This window comes from Dromiciops gliroides, chromosome 1 (genome assembly GCF_019393635.1).
Source record: "Dromiciops gliroides isolate mDroGli1 chromosome 1, mDroGli1.pri, whole genome shotgun sequence".
Lineage (NCBI taxonomy): Eukaryota > Metazoa > Chordata > Mammalia > Microbiotheria > Microbiotheriidae > Dromiciops > Dromiciops gliroides.
The window spans coordinates 532,459,254-532,481,636 of NC_057861.1; the positions used below are offsets into that span (position 1 = coordinate 532,459,254).

The following is a 22,383-nucleotide window of genomic DNA, read 5'->3' on the forward strand; positions in this document are numbered from 1 at the left end:
CGTGAGGCGCCGGGGCCCACCGAGTCTGTGACTAGCTGCGCCTCCTAGCGGGGATCCCGCCATTCCCAGCTCCCGAGGGCCCCCCACCCGGCCGCCACTATGTTACAGGAAATCAGTGAGCAGAGCTCGGAAGCGGTAAGGGAAGGAAACAGGCCCACCCCGAGGGGACCTCCCTCCTCATGCTCAACGGCCACCACCGCCCCCGTGATGCGATGCATGGTGTGGCCCGTGAGGGGTGTGGGTGCACAGTGTGGGGCCGGCGGAGGACCTGGGTTCAAATGCTGCCCCTGATCCTCTCGGTTCACTTACTTGATCTCCCTAGGCCTCAGTTTCCTCCTCTGTTCCGTGAAAGCGAAGGGGCTGACTAGCCTCTGAGGGTCCTTCCAGCTCTAATAATAAGCTGAGACAGTGTCCTAAAAGTCTTAGTGTATGATAAACATTTTAAAGCTCGGCGTTAAGGTATGAAAGCTTGAAAAGGCGCTGAATCTTTTGGGACATGCTTTTTTATACTGTTTTTATTGTTTCATTTGATCCTGGCAAAGGAAGTAGCAATTTCATTTGTTCTTCCTTTAAAATTATTAGAAAAAAAAAGATTTAGAACTGGAAGGGACCTTGGGGGTCACATAGCCAATCTAATCTTTATTTTACAGATGAGGAAATTGGGGGCGTGGCAGGGTGGGCAGGGACTTCTCCAAGGAAATAAATGGCAAGGCCGGATTTTAGACTCGTGTCCTTGTATTTTTACAAATCCTGTGGCATTCTGTAGACTTTTAGAACTGGAAGTGAAGGGAGCGATCATCTAGTGACCCAACCCCTCTTCTCTCATCCTCCACCTTCACCCTATCCCTCCCTGACATACTGCAGCTCTTTCTACTGTGCCCTCTGCAATTCCCATTCCATAATTAATGACCTTCCCGTCATTTTGGGTTTCTTTTTCTCTTCTTTCTGACTACTGGAATTCCCAGAGACAGCACATCCCTGGCCATCCTTTCCGTTACTGGTTGCACTCTCTCTCCTATCTCCCAACACACTGGTCTTTGAGGAGAAATTGAAATACTGTTATAAACCATTGCCATTTCCAGACTTTCTCTCTGCTCCCAAGATTCAGCAGCTTCTCTTTGGAAATTCACTTTATCCAAATCTACCCAATCTAGAATTTGGGGGTTGTTTTCAACCAGCCGCCATACCATTCTTCCTCTTCTCAAGAAATTCAGTACCTGGCTCGTAGACTTTCTCACTATCTCAGCTCTTACTTAAACAAGGGGACTTAATTTGATAGTCAAATACCTCAATTTACCAGTTCCTCAAACTCTTCAATTCCCCTGACCTACTCTTCATCCCCTTCCCTGAAATCCCTGCACAATACCCAGGGAAGGTTGTACCCTTCATCACCGTCACCTGCAAGTATTCCACTTAAGTGATAAAGAATTCTGAAATTTCTTCATCTAATCATAACCTCCTGTTATTTGCTTTGCTTTACTCCTAACCTATTCTTATAATGTGACCTCTAAACATTTTATCCCTCAGTAATTTCCCAGTCTATGACCTATGTTCTTGCTTCAATTTTCTTCTTTCATAAGCTGGAGCCTTTAATGTTTAACCCTCTACTATCCTCTCCTTCCTAGACCTTTGGTTTAATGCCTTACTAACTCTCCTATCCTGCCAAATCCTAACCCCAAATTACTTCCACCGTCTCCCTCCTCAGTACATCCTCCAGTTAGCTGCCAAAGTGATCTTCCCAAAGTACAGATGATGCTGAGAAACTATGAGCTATGGAGGAGGGGACTTGTGGGAGTTTCTGTTGGATGACCCTAGTCTTGTCAATGAAGTAAGAAGTTATAATTTGCTATAAGTATTAGGGGTTGGGATACAGTTCATACGATTAGAGCTAGAAAGGACCCTGGATTTTATAAGGTCTGGGACCTTGAAAGAAGGAAATGTTTGGAACAGTCACTGGAGAATTTTCTAGGGAGTAGAAATTGTAGCTCAAGAGATTTGACAGGAAAGTGTGAGAGTTATGCTAGAGCTTTATCCAGATCTTTGATTTCATCAGTTTAGAAACTCCCTCTTCTAGTGCAGATTAGTAACTGATAAGCAGTACAGTTGCCTGAAAAGCATTGATAAGGGAAGTGACTTGTCTCTGGTGCCATAGCTAATCCATGTTAGAGGCAGGATTTGAATCCAGTTCTTCCTCACTCCAAAGTTATACCAACTAAACCACTGTGTTTCTCAAACTATATAACAAATTTATAGTGGGTAAAATCAGCTTAACTTAGTGGTGATGATTATGAAAGCTCAAGGGAGAAAGGAATGGCTAAGATGTGCCTGGATCATAGGATTATAGATTTAGAGCTAGAGGGGACCTTTAAGGCCATTGAGTTAAACCTCATCCTTACATTATAGAGGATGAAATAGGCTGAGAGGTTAAGTGAAAGAGCACATCACCTTAATATAGGTAACCCTCAAGCCTGGTAGTAGTTGTAGCACTAGGTTGAAATCCTGTAGTAAACCAATTTAACTCTGTTAACTTTGAATGGATTATATGATTTATGGATTATCTACATCGTCCCCTCAACTCCCTACTGTCCAGTTATATTCCAGAAGAATTAAGAGAGGTCGGAGTTTACATAGACTTGTATAAGGATATATTCACAGTCTCATATGTCTCACTAAATTTCTAATTAGGGTTATATTTTGTCACTTTTTTATCCAATAGTTTAGATCATAAAGGGTGGATTAAAGTCATGAAGTTATGTCTAGGTTAGATTGCAAAATCATGTAAAATTCTGCACAATAATGGGTTTGAGCCATGTAATTTGATCATCAAATAGGGATTATCAACAGTGAAGAGGGCCTTCTTGACTGACATCAAATTTTTTTTATCTTTTCTTCAAAACTGTCAAGAAAAGCTTGCAGGAATTGAAAGCAAGGGTGTAGAAATGCTCTAACGGTATGCAAATACCCTGATTTTTTGTCCTCCTCCTGTGAAGCAACCCATCCTGTCCCTCTTTAAGCATTGTGCATGGTGTTATCACAGCAGGGAGCAGAATGATTAACTGAAAGATGTAGTAGTATGTTAATAAAGGAGCTGAGTAATAACAAGACAGGTATGCTACAAGGAATTCTTCCTTTGGGAAATTAAACACTGTATGTGGTATTTGTCCCTTCTTCATCTGAAATTGTGTCAGTAAATGATGTCTTTCATTCTCCCCTTTTATCCCTACCCATTAACATTTTTCTTGCTTCACCAGGTTCTCATTTTCACTTCTTTTAAAAAAAATCACTCTTCTAATCAAGTAAATTCACCCTAGGACAGAAATGTTGACCAGAAAGGACCAGGAAGCACCTAAGTTGACTTCATAAGCAATAAAGAATAGTGTCTTTTATTCAGGGTGTTGGAATCAGTCAGCCAGCAGACATTTATTATTATGTGCCTATTAAGTGCTAGGATCTATGCTGGGTGCTAAATATAATCGCAAAGATTAGAGAGGCTCTGCCCTCAAGGAACTTACATTCTAATGAAAGAATTTAAATATGGGATTGAGGAATCCTATATTTGAATAATTTGCAGTGTAGTATATCTGGAGCCAGAAGACCTGGGTTCACATCCTGTTTCCACTACTTACTTATTGCCCTTTAGTGTGATTAACGGACAAGTACTTTAACATTCCTGGGCTGTGGTTTCTTCAGCTATAAATCAAGCAATTGAAATAGATTTGCAATCATAAAGGAAGAAGGCGCAGCTATTGCATTATTATAGCACTGTAGGCCAGCCAACATTGTTGATATTTGGTAACTATTAATTGAATTTTGAACAGAAACATGCTTTCAGAAATTTTTAGGCAGATCGAAAGAAGATAGCTTAGTACTTACCAAAACATGTTTTACCTCAAAATAGCTCATATCCTTATCCTATGTGAATACTTTAATTAATAATAATGTGTTTCAAACAACTAAATGACTATCATTTGTTCCCTCATTGGCATAAATGGCATCCCACTATGAGATTCTCTCTTTTTAGGGTTCATTAACTAGAACGTGGAATTTTTAGGGAGCCTAGACCAAAGGTTGGGAGCTGATGAATGCTGCTGTTGGATACTGTGGTTACTTTATATTCTTTCCTTTGTTGAAATGGTTATGCATAATCTTGTAACCAAACATTTGTCTTGGCTCAGGCTGAATATATCAACCTCTTTTAAGGTCAGCACCTAGTGCTGAAGATCACATTTTCCAGTAGGTGTTTTTATTTCTGAAGATTATCCAAATCCAGGTAATAATATATTATAAAAGAGCCAAAAAATGTATAGCAACTGTGAAATGGATCCACTATAACAATTGCTATACATGTCTGAATAAATTTTGTAGAACCAACAAAATTACTGTACTGTGCATAAAGCACCAGTGGTTAACCTAGTAAATGACTTTTTGAACAGCCCCCAGGCATGAGAAATGCAGTGGGATTCTAACAGCATATTATTACCTGGCCTTGAATAGTATACGTGAGACAAATCATGTCTCTTGCAACATACTTGCTATAAAATCTGAATGTAACATTGTTAGTCTTGATCTTCAGCACTTGGTGATAAAAGTATCCATTATATTTGAAAGGCATTGAAAACTTTCCATTTTTTCTGTTTCTGAGCAACTGAATCTAGACTAGGAATAGGTAAATTGGCATATTCTTCCATATGAAGAAATATGGGTTTTTTTCCCTACTTGGCAACCCAGTCTTGACAACACATTCACCTAGCTAATATCTAACCTCTAAAAATTGGAAGTGGGAAAGGATCTTCGTAAATAGAAGTCTCTTTCTCACCAATGTGGTAACGTCAGTGAGTGGGCTTTGAAGACAGAATTTTCAACAAGCATTTAACAGAAGAGGTTCCTAGATGCATTATATAGTCTGTGGCCTTTCTCATCACCAAGAGCGTTTATTGAAGGAGAAAATAAGAGCACCTCTTCCTTAAAATGAAACATTTTTATTTAGAACTATTTTAAAACCAGAACTACAAAAACATCTAGAGTTTCTGTAGAAAACAATTAGTGTGTTTTATTGTTAATGAATCAACACTCTTTTTTCTTTCTACCTATATTGTCCGATAGCAAGAGTGAATAAAGTAGCAGCTATTCAGTCTGTAAGATTTTCTTCTTTTTGGACCAGAGTCTTGAGAGTCACTGTGAGATAGTAGAAAAAGAGAGCTGCTTTAGAATCAGGAAGACCTGAATTCAAGTCTTTCCTATCTTTGACATATATGGATTCTGTAACTTAGAGTAAGTTAATTAACTCCATTCTGTGGGGAACTTTATTTGTCCTTATGGTACAAATCTGCATTGAATGTATGAAAAGGCACTTATTTAGGTTTTTTTGTGGAGGATACAGATATAGAAGTGGGTAGTTCATCATGCTCTCAAGAAGCTTATATTCGGTTGTTGTTCAGTCATTCTTCAGTCCTGTCCAACTCTTTGTGACCCTATTTGGGGTTTTCTTGACAAAGATACTTTAGTAGTTTGCCATTTCCTTCTCTACCTCATTTTACAGAAACTGAGGGAAAGACGGTTAAGTGATTTCCCAGGGTCACATAGCTAGTAAGTGTCTGAAGCCTGATGTGAACTTAGAAAGATGAATCTTCCTAACTGCAAGGCCAGCACTCTTTTACTGTGCCACCTAGCTGCCCAGCTTATTTTCTAATAGATACCAATTGGAGTGGTAGCCAGGAAAGGAAGTTTTGGCCTTGGGAGATGGAAACAAGCGAGTGTCATTTCATTTCCATATCATTTACGGGATCAATGTTAGTACTGATTTTCTTATTGTTCCTAGAGCAACCTGTGGAAAGGGGAAGGGGAACAGACTGCTGGTCCAAAGGAGGGCAGATATCTGGCTGCCTAGGGCAAAAAGCTCCATGGGATATGAAATGTGGTCTGGGGCTGCCTAGATATATTGGGTTAGGCAAGTTTGTATGCACTCACTCATTTGTCAATCAGGACCAGCCCCAGGATGGGAATTCCAAAACTGAGTGAATTAACTCTTCCTGGGAGGAGAGGGGAGAAAGGGTCTCTGGATGATCATTTTGGAGTGTGCTATTCCAGGTGGGATAGGGGTGAGGAGTGAGAGAGTAAATGGCAAGGATGCCAGGGATGGATAACATTGGAAGAGGGATTTTCCTTGTTGAGAGTTCCCTAGACCAGTGTGTGTATTCACAGGTCTGGTTTCTTCTCTTAGTATAGTTAAATTCACTGTTGCTAGCTTAGGAGATTTTATGAGATGAGTGTATTAGGAGCCAAGTCAGATTCATAAAATGATGGTGTACACATCTCTTTTTTCTAGGGAGATGACAGTCTATCTGCGATTACCTACGAATCAGACTTAGAGATGGTAAGTGTACACTTTCCAATCAGCTGTATGCTTCAGTACTCTGGCAAATTCACTCTTTCAAACATCCTAGACAGTACTTTGGTCCCATTTTTACTCTGTATGGGTCAGGTTTTGAAGTAGAAATGTAAAATATTCCTTAGGGTTTAAAAAATTCAGGTTTGAGATTCTCAAAGAAGTTCTTTTTACAAATTGAATAATTAAAATCTTCAGCATTTCAACTGTTCAGTGGCAGAGTTCAAATAAATGATAACGTTCATTGTCTCTACTAGGAAATAAAGACATCCAAATTCCTCCAAAAGAAAGGCTCTTGTAGTTCTTAATGACGTCTTAATTTCTACAGATGTATAGTGGGCCATTCTATACTGTTGAAAACAATGTTTCAGAGAGAATACTTTTTTTGCATTGGTTGCCTCTTCATTAACAGGACTTACACTTGTTTATAGTGGTGGTAGCTTGTTATATCAAGAGCAGTTGGAAAAGCTACCAATTATAACTAAGCTATGGTGGACAAGGAGTTATGGAGTTGTCGATAGCCTTTTTTGGGTAGCATCCTAATCTGGCTTAATTCTTCTTAAGTTGTCAGGCTTTCTACATTTCCTTTGTATTATTACATACATGTCTTTGAATCCCCATATAAGTCTTAGGTTTAGGCTAAATCTGATCTTATTTTGATGGACCATTGTGTTGTAAGCCTTTTCAGTCTTCTTCTTTAGGTCAGATAAGTTAATTGCTATGAGACCCCCTCTGACATATTACTGCAAATTATTCTGAACTTTTTTACAGGTCACACGTTAAGTGTTTCATTAGTGGTAGTTTTTAAAAACACAGCCTATTTTGACATCATTTCTTCTGCCTTTCAGAAATCAAAAAAGAAAACTTTTCACAAATATCCACCAAGATCACCAAGTAAGTATGATATAGTTCTTTTCCTCTGATCTTATACGTATAGAGAAACACATAAAGTGTTTTATATTGGAAGTGTTATATTCCTCACTAGTGACCTAGGAAATAGGCCAAGATAATTTCTTTCTACAGATGGGTGAAGTCAGACAGCTCAGTTTCCTGGCTTATGTTTATAGTGGTCTCTGGGATAGGACTTGGGCTTTTGTTGAATTGTATCATTTTAGAGTTAGAAGCAGTAACAGAAGTAATCTAGTCCAAAGCTTCTTAAACTGGATTGTGACCCCATGTGGGATTCTGTAGCTGAATGTGGGAGAGGCAACAGTAAGAGGTTTTGTATACTTGTTTTATATATCTCTGTAACCAGGGTTGCGTAAACTTGGGCAAAAAGGGGTTGCGAGTAGAAAAAGTTGAAGAAGTCTTACTCTAGTCCAACTTCTTTGGAAAGCCATCTGATTTTCCTTACTGGCTACTACCACCCTAATTCATTCCCTCATCACCCCTCTTCTAGATGACTTTAATAGCCACCTACTTGTGCTCCTTTCTCCATTGTCCCATTTTTCAATCCATCTTTCCCATAGCTTTCACAAGGATCTTCCTTCTTAAATGGGTTAGTCATGTCACTCCCCTATTCAGAAACTTCAATGGCTACTTCTTGCCTCTTGGATAAAATAGAAACTCTTCAGCTTGACAATTAATATTTTCCATGATATGGCTCTAGCCAATCTTTCAAATTATATTTCATGTTATTCCTCCCCTTACCTCATAGCCACTGTATTTGTGGTAGGTTTCTGAGAGGGAAATGTTTTGTTATTACTGTTCCTGTGAGTCCATCTTAGTAAATGTTGTCACTAAGAGCTAATTGTATCTACTGATTGCCTGTTAATGGGCAGCACTTGAGTGTAGGAGGCTGTGGTCACAGGGTAGCTGTCCTCTGTGGACCCAGATTATGAGTGTGACTGCAAATTGAGGGGGTAACCAGAGGGTGTGCTACAAATATTTGTATTTATGTATCCATGTTGTCTGCTCCTACAGAATGTCAGTTTATTAAGGGTAAGGACTATTTTGTTTGTCTTTGTATTCCCAAGTCCTCCTGGGACAGTGAAAAAGCAGTTCACCACTTGGTGGCTAGATGAGCCTGTCTAACTTCAGGTAGGCTTGTCTTCAGGTGATCTTTACTCACACCTGATTCTTGTTCAACCCTTTTTTGTAGCATTTGCCAAGGATTGTGCTTTGTTGGCATAATTTTTGAGAAACACTGTATCATGATGAGGCACCAGAATGAGATTTTAGAGTAGGATTTCCTGTCATTGACAAATTAAAAAAAACAAAAATATTGCTTTTTTCCTCAATATTTTGATATTTTATTATTTTCCCCAATTACATGTCATAATTTTTAACATTCATCTTTTTTTTTTTTGGTGAGGCAATTGGGGTTAAGTGATTTGCCCGGGGTCACACAGCCAGTAAGTTTTAAGTGTCTGAGGCTGGATTTGAACTCAGGTACTCCGGACTCCAGGGCTGGTGCTCTATCCACTGCGCCATCTGGCTGCCCCCAACATTCATTTTATTTAAATTATGAGTTCCAAATTCTTTCTCTCCTTCCCCTCCCTGAGAGGGCAAGCAATTTTATATTTGTCATACATGTGTAGTCATGCAAAACATTATCATATTAGTCATGTGAAAGAAAACACAGACCAAAAAAAAAGTCAAAAAGCTTTTAAAATTATACTTTGGAATGTCCATCAATTGGGGAATGGCTAAACAAGCTGTGGTATATGATGGTGATGGAATATTATTGTGCTATAAGAAATGACAAGCAGAATGATTTCAGAAAAGCCTAGAAAGACTTGTATGAACTAATGTATAGTGAAGTGAACAGAACCAGGAGAATGCTGTGCAGAGAGACAGCAATATTGTTTGATGAAGAACTGCGAATGACAACTATTCTCAACAATACAATGATCTAAGACAATCCCAAAGGATTGTTGATGAAACATATTATCCACTTCCAAAGAAAGAACTGATATTGATGGAGCACAGACTGAAGCATTCTATTTTTCACTTGCTTTCATTTTTTCTTTTATTCAAGTTTTCTTGTACAAAATTACTAATATAGTCATGTTTTACATAATTATACATGTATAACCAATATATGATTGCTTACTGCCTCAGGGAGGGAAAGAGGTATAAAAATTGGAACTCAAAACTAAATAAAAGCATATATTACTTAAAAAAAAAAGAGAAGGTAATAAGTAGTAGGAAATAATAATAGGATTTATTTTGGTTTGCTTCCAATAAAAAAATAATAGCTAGTAAAAAAAAAGTATGCTTTGATCTCCATTATGATTCCTTCAGTTCTTTCTCTGGAGGTGGATAACATTTTTCATCATGAGTCCTTCAAATTTGTGTTAGATCATTTATTGCTGAAAATAGCTAAGTCATTCACAGTTGATCATCATACAGTATTGCTGTCACTGTGTACAATGTTCTAGTTCTGCTCATTTCACTTTGTATTATTAGTTCATGTATGTCCAGATTTTTCCATATTGCTTATCATTTCTTATAACACAATAATATTCCATTACTGTTACATACCCCAACTTACTTGTTCAGCCATTCCCCAATTGATGGGCATTCCCTCAATTTCTAGTTCTTTGCTACCACAAAAAGAGCAGCCACAAATATTTCTGAACATATATGTCCCTTCCCTTTTTTTCTTAAATCTCTTTGGGATACAGACCTAGTAGTGACATCGCTGGGTCAAAGGGTATGCATGGTTTTGTAGCCCTTTGGGCATAGTTCCAGATTGCTCTTCAGAGTGGTTGAACCAGTTTATAACTCTTAACAATGCATTAGTCTCTCAATTTTCCCACATCCCTTCCAACATTTGTTATTTTCTTTTCTGTCATATCAGCCAATCTGATAGGTGTGGGGTGGCACCTCTGAATTGTTTTAATTTGCATTTCCCCAACCAATAATGATTTAGAGCATTTTTTCATATGACCATAAATAGTTTTGATTACTTCATCTGAAAACTTCTTATTTATATCCTTTGACCATTTATCAATTGGAAACTGACTTGTTTTCTTATAAATATGATTCAGTTCTCTACATATTTGAGAAATGAGGCCTTTATCAGGGAAACTCTCTGCAAATATTTTTTCACAGTTCTTTCCCTCCCGTCCTATTGTGAATTTCCCTCCATCTTATTTTTCCTCTTGTTTATGCTACTCTCTCTCTTCTTTCACCATGCCCATCCTTAAAGTGTTTGCTTCTGACTACCACCTCTCTTAATCCACCCTCCCTTCTATCACCCCCTCCCCGTATCTTTTCCTTCCTACTTTCCTGTAGGGTAAGATAGATTTCTATACCCTACTGAGTACGTATATCATTTCCGCTTAGAGCCAATTCCAATGAGAGTAAGGTTCAAGCGTTCCACTCCCTTCCTCCAAATCCCCCTTCTTCCCCTTCATTATAAAAACTTTTTTGTGCCTCTTTTATGTGAGATAATTTATCCCATTCTACCTCTCTCTTTCCCCTTCTCCCAGTGCATTCTTCTTTCTCACCCCTTAAGTTTAACCTTACTGAATCCCTTATGATTTCTCTTTCCTATTTACCTTTTTATGCTTTTCTTAAGTCTTGTATTTGAAAGTCAAATTTTCTATTCAACTCTGGTCTTTTCATCAGGAATGCTTGAAAGGCCTCTTGTTTCATTACATGTCCATTTTTCCCCTGAAGTATTATACTCAGTTTTGTTGGGTAGGTGATTTTTGGTTGTAATCCTAGCTCTTCTTCCTTCTGGAATATAAGTGTCCAAGTTCTCTGATCTTTGAATGTGAAAGGTGCTAAATCTTGGATTACCTTGTCTGTGACTCCATAATATTTGAATGGTTTCTTTCTGGCTGCTTGCAATCTCCTTGACCTGGGAGCTCTGGAATTTGGCTATAATATTCCTGGAGTTTTTATTTTGGGATCTTTTTAAAGAGGGTATTGGTAGATTCTTTCTATTTCTATTATACCCTCTGGTTCCAGAATATCAGGGCAGTTTTTTGAGGTCTACACTATCTTTTTGATCATGGCTTTCAGGTAGCCCAATAATTCTTAAATTATCTCTCCTGGATCTATTTTCCAGGTCACTTGTTTTTTTCTAATGAGACATTTCACATTTTTTCACTCCTTTTACTTTGTTTTATTATTTCTTGAGGTCTCATGGAATCATTAGCTTCCACTTGCCCAATTCTAATTTTTAAGGAATTTTTTTTTAACTGAGCTTTTGTACTTTCTTTTCCATTTGGCTAATTCTACTTTTTTGTTGTTGTTGTTTTTGGTTTTGTGGGGCAATGGGGGTTAAGTGACTTGCCCAGGGTCATACAGCTAGTAAGTGTCACGTGTCTGATGCCGGATTTGAACTCAGGTCCTACTGAATCCAGGGCCAGTGCTTTATCCACTGCACCACCTAGCTGCCCCCTAATTCTACTTTTTAAGAAGTTATTTTCTTTGGTGAATTTTTGTACATATTTTTCCATTTGGCCAATTCTGCTTTTTAAGGAGTTCTTCTCTAAAGTGGATTTTTGTGCTTTGTTTAGCATTTGGTCTATTCTGTTTTTTTAAGGTGTTATTTTCTTCATTTTTTGTGCCTCCTTTACCAAGCTGTTGGCTTTTTTTTCCATGATTTTCTTGCATCACTCATTTCTTTTCCTAATTTTTCCTCTACCTTTCTTATTTGATTTTAAAAATCCTTTTTGAATTCTTCCAGGAATTCTTTTTAGGCCTGAGAATAATTCACATTTTTCTTTTGGGGGGGGGCGGTGCTTTGGATATAGCAGTTTTGACTTTGTCGTCTTCTCAGTTTGTGTTTCCATCTTCCCTGTCACCATAATAACTTTCTATGGTCAAGTTATTTTTTTGTTCTATGCTCATTTTCCCAGCCTATTTCTTGACTTTTTAACTTTATGATAAAATTAGGTTTTGCTCCCAGGGTGAAGAGGGAGCACTGTCCCAAGCTTCAGGGTTTTTAATGCCACTATTTTTAGAGCTAGTTCTGCGGGGTTGTAAGTTTTCAGTTTTTCCAAGGTTGTTTGATCTAAGAAGAGATGTGTTTACTACTCTTCTGGTTTGTGAGCAACCACAAATATTCTTTTCTGCCTTGGAACTGTGACCAGGGTGCCCCCACTCCCTTATGGCCACAAGCTCTGTTACTATTCCTTCTTGCCCTGGAACTACACCAAGGACTTAGACCCAGTGTAACGAGTAAAACTAAATGTGTGTGATTACCCTATCTGTCCCTTTGTGGGGAAAGCTAACTAGGACAACAGTTTAACAGTTTAGATATTAAACATTTATTAAAATATATTAGAGGTTAACAAAGAGAGAACAAGTATCTCTGAAAGAATAGGAGAACCCCTAACTACCTCAGCCACCCCTGTTTCAGCTGCCAACCCGTCAAGGTTCCAGCCACCAATTCCCAAAACCAACTGACTAAACCATCTTCCTTACACACTACTTCAAACTGATTGGTTGAGGGTGGTCACATGCTCACACAGCAGGGGACCTATTCTCACATACACTGTCTCATGCTCACACAGCAAGGGGTCCCCAATAATATCAATAATATTCTCACATTAGAATTGTATATGGACAATGCAACAGAATCCTGCACCCAGTGGCAACAAAGGGAGGCCTGTGATCTTTTTTTGACCAGTTGTCTTACCCCTTTACTGTCTGTCAGCTGAGAGTTCTGGAAGCCCAGAAGCTGCTGGTGCTGATTCAGTTGCTCCCAAGGCCTGCTGCTGGCTTGCAGAGGTGAGGCCTGCTACTAGTCTGTTAAGGTATTGGCTGTGCTAGACAGCACTCCACTCTCATCCCAGTGCAACAGAATCCTGCCAACCTTCTAGGTTATCTCAGGCTGGAAAATTGTTTTACCCTGTCCTTTTGTGACTTCTGTCTCTCCAGAATTTGTTTTGAGGCATTTTAAAAGATGTTTGGAAGGGAACTTGGGAGAGCTCAGGCAAATCCCTGCCCTTTCTCCACCATCCCTCAATTTCCTTTGTGATTTTCTTTACTTTTGCTGCTGGGATTATCCTATAAAGATTAGGAGCCTCTGAAACTTTTTTTTTTTTTGGTGAGGCAATTGGGGTTAAGTGACTTGCCCAGGGTCACACAGCCAGTAAGTGTTAAGTGTCTGAGGCCAGATTTGAACTCAGGTCCTTCTGACTCCAGGGCTGGTGCTCTATCCACTGTGCCACCTAGCTGCCCCCCTCTGAAACTTTTAAGTATAAAAATCAAATGAGCTGAGAACAAGGATTCACCAACTAATTAGGACTTGAAAGAGCAATGTTAAGAAGTTGAAACTTTTTTTTAAATAATTTATTTAGAATTTTTCCCAAGTTACATGTAAAAACAAATTTTCAAATTCATTTTTTAAAACTTTTGTGTTCCAAATTCTCCTCCTCCCTCCCTCCCCACCCCTTCCTAAGAAATCTATAAGTTATATATGTGTAGTCATGCAAAACATCTCCACCTTAGTCACATTGTGCAAGAAAACAGATGAAATAACTTTAGAAAGAGGAACTAACCAAAAAAATACTTCAATCTGTATTTAGATACCATCAGTTCTTTCTCTGTAGATGGATTGCATTTTTCATAAATCCTTCTGATAGCATCCTGCTCATCATTTCTTTCACAGTTACTATTACTAACTCTATTACCCTCCATCCTATTCCCTCCCCTTGATATTTATTCTGTTTTCTATCTTCTTTCACCTTAACCCTCCTCAAAAGTGTTTTGCTTTTTACTGCTCCCTCCCCTAATTTGCTCTCCCTCCCTTCCTTCACCTCTCCCTCCTTATCCCCTTCCCCTCCCACTTTCCTGCAGGGCAAGATATATTACTATACCCACTTGAGTCTGTATGTTATTCCCTCTTTGAGCCTGTTCTGATGAGAGTAAGGTTCACTCACTCCCCCACTCCTTCCCCATGTTCCCCTCCACTCCATAAGCATTTTTGTTTCTTTTATGTGAGCTACTTTGTCCTATTCCATCTCTCCGTTTCCCTTTCTTCCATTGTATTCCTCTCACCCCTTAATTTTATTTTAAAGATGTCATCATGGGGCAGCTAGGTGACACAGTGGACAAAGCACCAACCCTGGTCCCAGGAGGCCTAAGTCCAAATCTGGCCCCAGACATAAGCCACCCCACCCTGCCTGCCCTACAAAAAAAATATATATATATATATATATATTTATTTATTTATTTATATATTTATATATGTATATTTTTTCCCTTGACTGAGGAGTTCTGGAATTTGGCTATAATATTCCTGGAAGTTTTCCTTTTGGGATCTCTTTCTGGAGGTGATTGGTGGATTCTTTCAATTCCTATTTTACCTTCTGCTTCTAGAATATCAGGGCAATTTTCCCTGACAATTTCCTGGAAGAAAATGACTAAGTTGTTTCCTTGATCTTGGTTTTCAGATAGTCCAATAATTTTCAGATTCTCTCTCCTGGATCTGTTTTCCAGGTCAGCTGTTTTTCCAAGAAGATATTTCATATTGCCCTCTATTTTTTTATTCATTTGGATTTGCTTTATTGTGTCTTGATTTCTCATAAAGTCATTAGCTTCTATTTGCTTTATCCTAATTCTTAAGCAATGATTTTCCAGGTCAGCTGTTTTTCCAAGGAGATATTTGACATTACCCTCTACTTTTTTATTCATTTGGATTTGCTTTATTTTGTCTTGATTTCTCATAAAGTCATTAGCTTCTATTTGCCCAGTCCTAATTTTTAAGCAATGATTTTCTTCAGAGAGATTTTGTATCTCCTTTTCCATTTGGCCAATTTGGATTTTCAAGCTGTTGACTTTTTTTCATGACCCTCCTGTATCATTCTCATTTCTCTTTTCATTTTTTCCTCTACCTCTCCTACTTTTCCTTCTACCTCTCTTACTTTATCTTCAAAGTCCTTTTTGAGTGCTTTAGTGGCCTGAGACTTAATTCATATTTTTCTTGGAAGCTTTGGATGTAGGAGCTTTGACTTTGTTATCTTCTTCTGAGGGTATATTTTTATCTTCCTTGTCACCAAAGAAACTTTTGATGGTCCACAGCTTTTTCTACCTACTCATTATCCTAGCCTATTTCTTGGCTTTTAATTCCAATTTAAAGTGGGGCTCTGCTTCCAGGACTCACTGTCCCAAGTGTCAGGAGGTCCTAGGTGGTACAATTTAAGGAGAGGCATGTTCTCAGCTCACCTGGCCTGTAAGTAACCACGAGCCTGCTTACTCTTTAACACGGAAGCAGAAATCTGATTCATTGTAGTTGTAAGCTTGGTGTGCTTGTGTCCCTCCCCCACTGGGCCACTGCCACTCAAATCTGCTTCCTGGTTTAGAACACAGGTGCTCTGTCTCAGCTCCAGCAGAGACCCCTGCTATCACCCCCACCCCCAGCCAACCGCTGGACTCCCTCACTGATCCATGAGCTGAATTCCAGAAGTAGCTGCTGATGCTAATGTTTCCGAGGCTCTGGAGGCCTGGCCTGCTGGGGACTGGATCTGTGCAACATGGCTGCGCGCCCCTCTCACCCTGGTACAGAAGACCTTCCCTGCTGCCCTTTTAAGCTGTCTTTGGCTGGAAAATGATCTCACTCTGTTCTTTTGTGGGTTCTACTGTTCCAGGAATTGTTTTATGGCATTGTTTGGAGGTATGTGGATGGATGGTGTGGGGAGCCCCCAGAGTTACAGCCTTTTCTCTGCCATCTTGGCTCTGCCCCACTTCCTCCTGAAACACTCTATTACTCTAAAGTCCTAGTGAATAAACTGAAGGTTATGAAAAGAATAGTTTACCCCAAACTTGAGACTCTCTTGAACCCATCTCTTTTACTATTCCTTCTCTAGTCTCACTGCCCCGGCAGAGAGAGAGCCTCACTCTCTCTTCTGTATCTTCTGTCACATTTTCCCTTTCTGTGTCACTTTTTCTCTTCCTTTTTGTTCTTTTGTTTCTCTGTCCTCCTTTTTTTCCCCAAGTGATATTCCTTATTTTCCTTTTCGTTCTTTTTTTCTTTCAAAATATGTAACTGAAGTATACTTTTAAGTATTCTAGTTATTTATTTAAGTTTTACTTTCCCTGTTCTGAATTTTAAAATCAGATAAGTTCAATTAGATATCTCTTCCAGATTAATTAAAAATATATATATTTTTCTAAACATTAAGGCGTTGACTGTTTGTAAGGCATTGTACCAGGCCCTGGGAATACAAAGACAAAATGAAATAGTCTCAAGGAACTTTTATTGTAAGGGGGGGGGGAGGAAGGGGTATACAAGATGTACAAAAAAAAATAAGTAAAATTCAAGAGGAATTGAGGAGAGACAGAAGACCAGCAACTGGGTGGGTGTGTGGGTGGATGGGGAATCAGGGCTGACTTCTTGGAAAGGTGTACACTGAGTCCTGAAAGAAGGCAAAAGGATACTAAGGGACAGATATCAAGAGGAGTACATTCCAGGCATGGGGAGTAGCTGTTTAAAATAGCACATTGAGGGGGCTGCTAGATGGTGCAGTGGATAAAGCACCAGCCCTGGACTCAGGAGGACCCGAGTTCAAATCTGGCCTTAGACACTTGACACTTACTAGTTGTGTGACCCTGGGTAAGTTACTTAACCTCCATTGCCCCCCCCCCCCCAAATTAGCACATTGAGTATCACAAGTTACTAATCACTAGTAGTCCAGTTTGGTGGGAGCATAGAATTTATAAAGAATAGTATGAAATGAGGCTAGAAAGGTAGGTGGGAGCCAGATTGTAGAAGGCCATAAATGCCAGGCTTTTATATTTTGGTTCCCTAATTGCCTATGCTTCAGTTTCTTCATCTATGAGGGGGAGTTGGATTAAATAGCCTTTAAGTTCCCTTATATCTCCAAATCTATGACATAGGATTCTAACTTTGGTTACTTTTAACTTCAGTCTCTCAACTGTTACTATTTTGCTGTTTCACCAATATTATAATCATCTCTCCTCCTAACTTCATTGTTTTGGTTGAGGGTACCACTTTTCTCTCAGTCACCCACTTAAAATCTTATAGTAATCCTTGACTCTTCCTTCTCTTTCACCCCTTATATCAAATTAGCTGCCAAAGTCATCTATCTGTGTTCTACCTTTTAATTTTCCTTCACATTCAGGCCTCCTTTCCCTTTTTACTGCCACCATTTTAATTAGGGCTCTTCTTACCTCTTACCTATACTTTGAAGGTAGTATCCTAACTAACTGTTTTGTCTGCCTCTAGACTCTCCCCTCTCTATCATTTATACAGCTGCTTAAGTACTAATGTACAGTTTTGATTCTGTCCTTTTCTCTCACTTTAAAACTTTGTATAGGGGCAGCTAGATGGCTCAGTGGATAAAGCACCGGCCCTGGATTCAGGAGGACCTGAGTTCAAATCCAGCCTCAGACACTTAACACGTACTAGCTGTGTGACCCTGGGCAAGTCACTTAACCCCAATTGCCTCACCAAAAAAAAAAAAAATCATAGAGCTTTGTATAGTGGTTTCCCACTGTCAAATGAGTAAAATGCAAACATTTTAGTTTGGTTTTTAAGACCTTCTATAATTTATCTCTAGTGTACATTTCCACCTATATTTCACAATATTTATCTTCAAGTATTCTACGCTCCAGCTAAACTGGACAATTGGAAGTTCTATAATATCACCCTATCTTCTCTTACCTCCATGCATTTTTTTTTTCCATTTCTGGAGCAGACACTCCTACTCTATCCCCACACTTTGAAATCTTTCTTTTTAAGGCCTAGCTCAGGAACTATCTTCATTATCCCTTTAGCTAGAAGTCTATTATCTCTCAAATTTTGCAGAATCTTAAAGTTAAAAGGGACCTCAGAGCCACCTAGTCCAACTATCTCTGAAAAGAATCTTTTCTACAGTATAACTGATTACTAGTAGTTATCCATTGCCTGCTTGAAAACTTCCTTTGTGGAGAAAGCTACTGGCTTTGGCAGCCTGTTCCACTTTTAGATAACTTTGTTATCTTTGATTTTTTCCCCTTACCTCAAGACTAAATGTTCCTCCTTGCAATTTCTCCCCATCACATCACTCTTGTTTGTCCTCTTACTTATTTAATCATACTTTGCCTTTTATCGTTGTTACTTGTATATATACCTGTTTCCTTCCCTAACCCTTCTTTAGATAGTAAGTTGCTTAAGGGGTAAGGACAGTGTTATTTTTCATCTTTGTATCCCCAGCACTTAGAAGAGTGTTTTAACAATTGGTATATACTTAATAAAGGTGATATAAGTTCATGACTTGACTCTCGGCTCGGTATAGACCTCAACTGTTTTTACCCCAGTGGATCAACCCTCAGGAGAACAGGTTTCCAATTTCTTCTATAACTTTTAATAGATATTCTATTCCTTAATGCCTAGCTTTCTGACTTATAGTTTATTCTCACATTATAAACAGCATATTTTTCATGTACACGTGTTGTGAATAATATTATTGATTCCCTTAAAGCACAGTTAATCAGGTTTCTTTACTCTCCTTGGTTATAGCCTCTATACCTCTAGTACTGAAGTGCTTGATATGCTGGAACTGCTGTTTGTGTATAAGCAAGAGATGTTTTTATAATCAAACTTAGAATAATATTTGTGGATATGTGTGGTATATGTCTGTCCTCTTTTGCATTTAATGTTACTGTAATATGCATACTACCAACTCTCAATCATCTGTTTATGAATCATTTACTTTGGAGTTATCTGTAGCACAATTTAAATCATAGATTAACTTTCCTTTGCATCATGGCAAATTCTGTCTGGTGTGTACATGAGGAACACAAATTCATTTTCATATTAGCCTAAGACAAACTTAATTAGAAAGGTAAACTACTCCTCCAAAGCATATATTACATTTTGGAGACAATTTTATTATCCATTATTTTGCATTATTCTCCATTAACATGAATAATAAAATTGAGGATTTGTTATATCATTAAATTTAAAAAATTGTGTGTGGGTTTTAAATGTTCGAATATTCATATTTTTAAACATTCTAATTTTTGAATCATGTCTGTGAATGATCTTTCAGCTACAATGATCATTTTCTCATTATTATCCCTGAAAGGCAAGCATTTCAGGGCATTATAAATATTCAAGATGGATCAGTCTAGCTTTATTTGATTAGATATTACTTTGGGCTTTTGTATTTGGTTTTTCTAAACATCCCAGTACAGTTTTTCAAATAGTTTGAGTTTGACATATTTATAGTTACCTTATTAGGGATATAAAGAATATTATGTATAATTTGGTCTGATCATTGAATTATGATAGTTGGTCATTTAGAAATTTGACATGTAGAAAATAAAGGAAAAATATAAAAACTTTTTTTCTTGTTTTTTGAAGGGAAAATTTTTTCTGAATTTTTCTTGGCTTATACATTTATAATTCTAAGTGCATATAACTAATTTGAGCAGAAAAATTTTGCGTAGAGGTATTATTCTTATATTTATTTCAGCAAATTTATTGAGGGATAAATAGTATTTTGTTATTCTGACATTGTCTCCATCTTTCTTTTTTAGAGTCTCCCTATCACACTAAGCCTAAACAGATCGCATCTTGGAGATATTTAAAGGCAACAGGGACAATGCCTCTCAGTGGCAGGATGGCTTTAACCCCACAGAAGCTATGGCTTGGACCTTCAAAACAAGGTATATGACTGCTTCAATTCATTGCATCTCTGCTGAGAAATCCTCCTGGAGGAGTTCCTGAAAATTTGGAAGATGGTCTAGAATGCAACTTATAGAATGCAACTCATTATCCTAATGGTTTGAGTTAGGTAACTTTTATTCACTCCTAAAGCTTTTAGCATTTGTCATGTCATATGACTTGTAGATTATGATGCTCTCTCAAACTAAATGACTGTACATTTGGGTTTGGGGTTTTGGGTAATATGAATTTAGGAGTACTGGCACAGCTTACCTTAACCCAGGAATATTGGTTAGTTATTATAGGGTAAAGCTTGACCTGTTTTGTGCTGATAGCATCACATTAAATTCATGCTGTTTTCTTCTCAAGAAGTTTGATTCAACTTATGAAATCAGACCTAGACTTAGGACATGTGTGGACTAACCCCTCTAGTAATACTCCATAATATTTGAAGGAAGCACTAGGAATTAAAAAGCAAAAGCACATTTGTTAGCAATGTGAACATATGAGTGTAGATAAAAATCACTTTTCTTGAGTTAAAACAATAGAACCTTTGGGTTTATTGTGACATTTGACATGATGAGGTTTGGCAGATAAAGGAGGTTGAATACAAAAGCATGGTGTATCTCTGTAAGAATGTCAGGACTAGGGGGCCGCTAGGTGGCGCAGTAGATAAAGCACCGGCCCTGGATTCAGGAGGACCTGAGTTCAAATCCAGCGTCAGACACTTGACACTTACTAGCTGTGTGACCCTGGGCAAATCACTTAACCCTCATTGCCCCGCAAACAAAAACAATGACAGAAAAAGAATATCAGGACTGCCAAAGCTCAGAATAAATGAAGACTAGTGGTGAATGTTAAATACAACATAAAGGACTTTTTTAGCCATTAGTGGGGAGTCGTGAGAGAGAAGGAAGATTAAAGAAGGGATAGTACCACTGATCTGGGTGGATAGGAAAATAATAACACAATGGAGTGAAGACAGAATTATTCAATGTTTATTTTGCTTTTGTTTTCTCTGTCAAGGAGCATGGTTTTTGGATTGAAAAGATGAAAGTATTTAATTTGTTCAGTTGTTTTTAACTATGTCTGACTCTTTGTGACCCCATTTGGGATTTTTTTAGCAAAGATATTGGAATAGCCATTTCCTTCTCATTTTACAGATGAGGAAACTGAGACAAACACGGTTAAGTGAATTGCCCAGGGTCATACACTTAGAAAGTATCTGAGATTGGATTTGAACTCAGAAAGATGAGTCTTCTTGACTCCAAGTCCACCACTCTATCCACTGCGCCACCTAGCTGCCCTTATACACACATACATACATATACATATACATATACTTTTACATATGCTTATGTATATATACATACATCTGTCTGTCTTTTTTTTTTAATAGGGAGTTGTAACACAGGATAAGTAAAAAGGTAGTGGTCCTTGATATGTTCAAATCACTAGCCCCAGACAAAACTACTTCATAGGGTACTAAAAGAACCAGCTTTCAAAAAAAAAAAATGAAAAGAATAGAGTCTATAGAATGTAGAACTGTGAGCGACTACAATTTCTGGCAAATTCTAGATGCATTATTATTAAAGGGACAGTTTGTAAACATCTAAAAGGGAAGCAATGATCACAAAGAGCCAGCATGGTCTTGATCAAAAGTCATACCAAACTAAACTCACTTTCATTTTTTTTTTCTCTCTGAATTCTACATATTTATTGTTTCTTACCATAATATTCTGCTGCATTTGTCTTGTCTGACTTTTTTTTTAAATTTTATTTTATTTTACATATAAGGTATTTTATTTTTTCCGTTACATGTAAAGATAGTTCTCAACTTTTGTTTATACAAGCTTTACAATTTCAGATTTTTCTCCCTCCCTCCCCTCCCTCCCCCCTCCCCTAGACAGCAGGTAATCTGATATAGGTTATATCTATATATCTCTATACGTATACATATAGATATAGATATATACACACACATATATATACACATAATAACATTAATCCTATTTCTGCATTAATCCTGTTACAAGAGAAAAAATCAGAGCAGTGATGCAAAACCTCAAAATAGAAAAAAAAAACAACAGCACCCAAAACAAAAGAAATAATATGGTTCAATCAGCATCTATACTCCACAGTTCTTTCCTTCTTTTTTTTTTCTTGGATTTGGAGATCCTCTTCTATCATGAGTTCCCTGGAACTCTTCTGTACCATTGCATTGGTGAGAAGAATATAGTCCATCACAGTAGGTCAACACTCAATGTTGATGATACTGTGTACAATGTTCTTCTGGTTCTGCTCATCTCACTCATCATCAGCTCATGTAAGACCCTCCAGGTTTCTCTGAACTCCTCCTGCTCATCATTTCTTACAGCACAATAGTATTCCATTGTATTCATATACCACAACTTGTCCAGCC

At 38.1% G+C, this 22,383-nt stretch overlaps 1 protein-coding gene across 2 annotated transcripts in view; it reads left to right on the forward strand.

Annotated features, from left to right (window-relative positions):
* The window catches only part of IQCE (IQ motif containing E), a 69,107-nt gene continuing 46,724 nt past the window's right edge, over nucleotides 1-22,383 (forward strand). Inside the window, exons 1-4 of one of the 2 annotated variants that reach the window (XM_043976822.1) lie at nucleotides 1-135; nucleotides 6,326-6,373; nucleotides 7,234-7,279; nucleotides 19,835-19,963. In XM_043976822.1, coding sequence (XP_043832757.1) covers nucleotides 100-135; nucleotides 6,326-6,373; nucleotides 7,234-7,279; nucleotides 19,835-19,963 — 259 coding nt within the window. In that variant the 5' untranslated portion in view covers nucleotides 1-99. The remainder of the gene's footprint in view (nucleotides 136-6,325; nucleotides 6,374-7,233; nucleotides 7,280-19,834; nucleotides 19,964-22,383) is intronic. The other variant, XM_043976823.1, reaches the window with a different exon arrangement.